The sequence below is a fragment of the Trypanosoma conorhini genome (genome assembly GCF_003719485.1).
Source record: "Trypanosoma conorhini strain 025E chromosome Unknown Tco_14.4_contig_01552, whole genome shotgun sequence".
In the NCBI taxonomy this organism is placed as follows: Eukaryota; Euglenozoa; class Kinetoplastea; order Trypanosomatida; family Trypanosomatidae; genus Trypanosoma; species Trypanosoma conorhini.
This window is the reverse complement of record NW_021705638.1, coordinates 1-2,057: the sequence shown is the minus strand read 5'-3', so window position 1 is coordinate 2,057 and position 2,057 is coordinate 1. Positions and strand designations below refer to the sequence as shown.

Genomic DNA, 2,057 nt, shown 5'->3' with positions numbered 1-2,057 from the left:
CCGTTGCGGCGCGGGAGTACCGGTCAGGGTGCGGGCTACGTGGACGTGCAGGAGACGCGCTGGGGCGACATTGCCGGGCTCGACGCCGTGAAGGCGACGCTGCAGCGGCTTGTGCCGCGCCCGCTGCGGTCCACCGCGACGTACCGCCGCTTCGGGGTTCGTCCCTCGACGGGGGTTCTGCTCTACGGGCCGCCGGGCACCGGGAAGACGATGCTCGCCCGCGCCATGGCCACGGAGCTGAGCGCCTCCTTCGTCTACATCGACCTGCCGCAGTTGATGCAGGCGGAGGTTGGCGAGTCGGAGCGGCGGCTGCGGGAGTTTTTTGACGCGGCGCGCGAGCGCAGCCCCGCCGTGATGTTCATCGACGAGCTGCAGGCCGCTTTTGGGGCGCGGCGCGGCAGCGGCCCGGTGAGTGGAGGACGAGGTGTATATTTTTCACTGGCTGGGAAAACTGTTTCCGATGGGTGTTGGTGGAGGGTGTTGTTTGCGTGCAGCGTGCGGGGAGAACACTCCAACACGCACGCGGTGCGGAGGTGCCGCGATTCCGTTGATTTGGGCGGCGGCGTTGGGGGGAAGTGGGCAGCGGAGTGCAGCAGCGGACTGCGTTTCTACGGAAGTGCTGGAAGGGACTATTTTTTAAAAATATATATTTGTGTGTTTGTGTTTGTTTACCTGCGGGCACGAGGCACAGCCGGCGGGCTGCGCTGCTGCGGGGAGAAGGAGGCGCCGTGCCCCGTGGCCTTGCGGCAGCCGTACTGTTTTTTGGGTTCACGTTGTGTTTCTCCCAAATGCCGTGGCACCGCCAAAGACGTCTGCGTGGGGCGGGGGCGGAATGAATTTTTTTTCGTGCGGCCGCGGGACGCCGCTGCGTGAACTTCGTGGGCTGCCGCCTTTTTCTTCCTTCCCTCTCCCTGCCCTCACTCTCTGCGCCGCACCCCACCGCGCTCCCCATTTCTCTCTCTGTTTCTTCTTCGCCGCTGCCCCGCAGCCCACTGGCTCCGCGGCGACGCTACTGCCACCACCACCACTGTTTTTACTGATGGCGCTGACGCTGCGGCGCCGTGCGGTGTGCGCCCTGGCGCTCCTCGCGCTGCTCTGCGGCTGCTGCGCTTCGTTTGTGTGCGGTGCGAATGCTGAGAAGGAGGTGGATGTACCGGTGGAGGTGTCGTGCCCGGACACTAACGACAACAAGTTGCGTTGGCGCGTTGCCGGCAAGGGTCGCTCGGAGTGGAAGGAGTGTCCGCAGGCAGTGACGGATGCGGGGAGCAGTGACAGCGCTGCTTACAGTAATACCCTCTGCTTCGTGGCCGGATCGGTATTCCTGGGGAACTTCACGACGGGGGGCTGCTCTCCATCCACCACAGATGGGGGCACAAATGAAGTTGTTGTGTTCACGATGAACTGTACGGCGGCCGCAAACAGCGCGCTGCACAAACTGTCGAAGAGCGAAAATGTCACCATCAGTCCAACGGACAATCCACTCGGCGGGTCCGGTGATTGCAAGCTCCCAACCCCCAGCCAACCCGCGGCAGAAGTGGACTCTGAACTTCAACCGCAGGGGCAACAGCAACCAGCCCACCCACCACAACAACAACCGGCAGGTGCGGCAGCAGCGTCACCTTCGGCGCGAACTCATGACGGAGATCGTACGAGGAATGGAGGCTCCACTGCTGCTGTTGGGGAGCAGCCACACAGTGGGGCGAGAGGCGGAAGTCAGGAACCATCGGCAGAAGTTCCTCGGGAAACTACAACTCCATCGGTTGGCACAGCGGCTACGCCAACACAGACGGCAGGCGACAGGGCAGCAGATGGAACGACGACGACGACCACCCGCAGTCCGAGTGATGGGAACGACGCGGACAGCAGTGCCAACATCGCCGCTGCGTGGATGCGTGCACCTCTCATGCTGCTGCTCACGGCTGCCCTTGCCTGCGCCGCTGCGTAGGTGGTGAGGTGCTAAAGATACACACACCCACACACCCTGACATGGACGACGCGTACGCTTTGTGCGCTAATTTTGCTTGTCGTCCCTGTGGGACAATACTTCTCCCTCCTGT

The 2,057-nt window shown here is 63.2% G+C and overlaps 2 protein-coding genes across 2 annotated transcripts; both read left to right on the top strand.

Annotated features, from left to right (window-relative positions):
• Tco025E_10238 (putative ATPase) lies at positions 1–873 on the top strand (the record flags this gene model as incomplete). Its single annotated transcript, XM_029377021.1, has 1 exon — positions 1–873. A coding segment is annotated over one exon (873 nt), but the record flags the coding sequence as incomplete, so codon positions are not given.
• A 166-nt stretch (positions 874–1,039) lies between these two features.
• On the top strand, positions 1,040–1,945 carry Tco025E_10237 (putative mucin-like glycoprotein; the record flags this gene model as incomplete). The annotated part of the gene is made up of 1 exon (XM_029377020.1): positions 1,040–1,945. The coding sequence occupies one exon, from the start codon at positions 1,040–1,042 to the stop codon at positions 1,943–1,945; it is 906 nt and encodes a 301-aa protein (XP_029222884.1).
• Between the last annotated feature and the right edge of the window lie 112 nt (positions 1,946–2,057).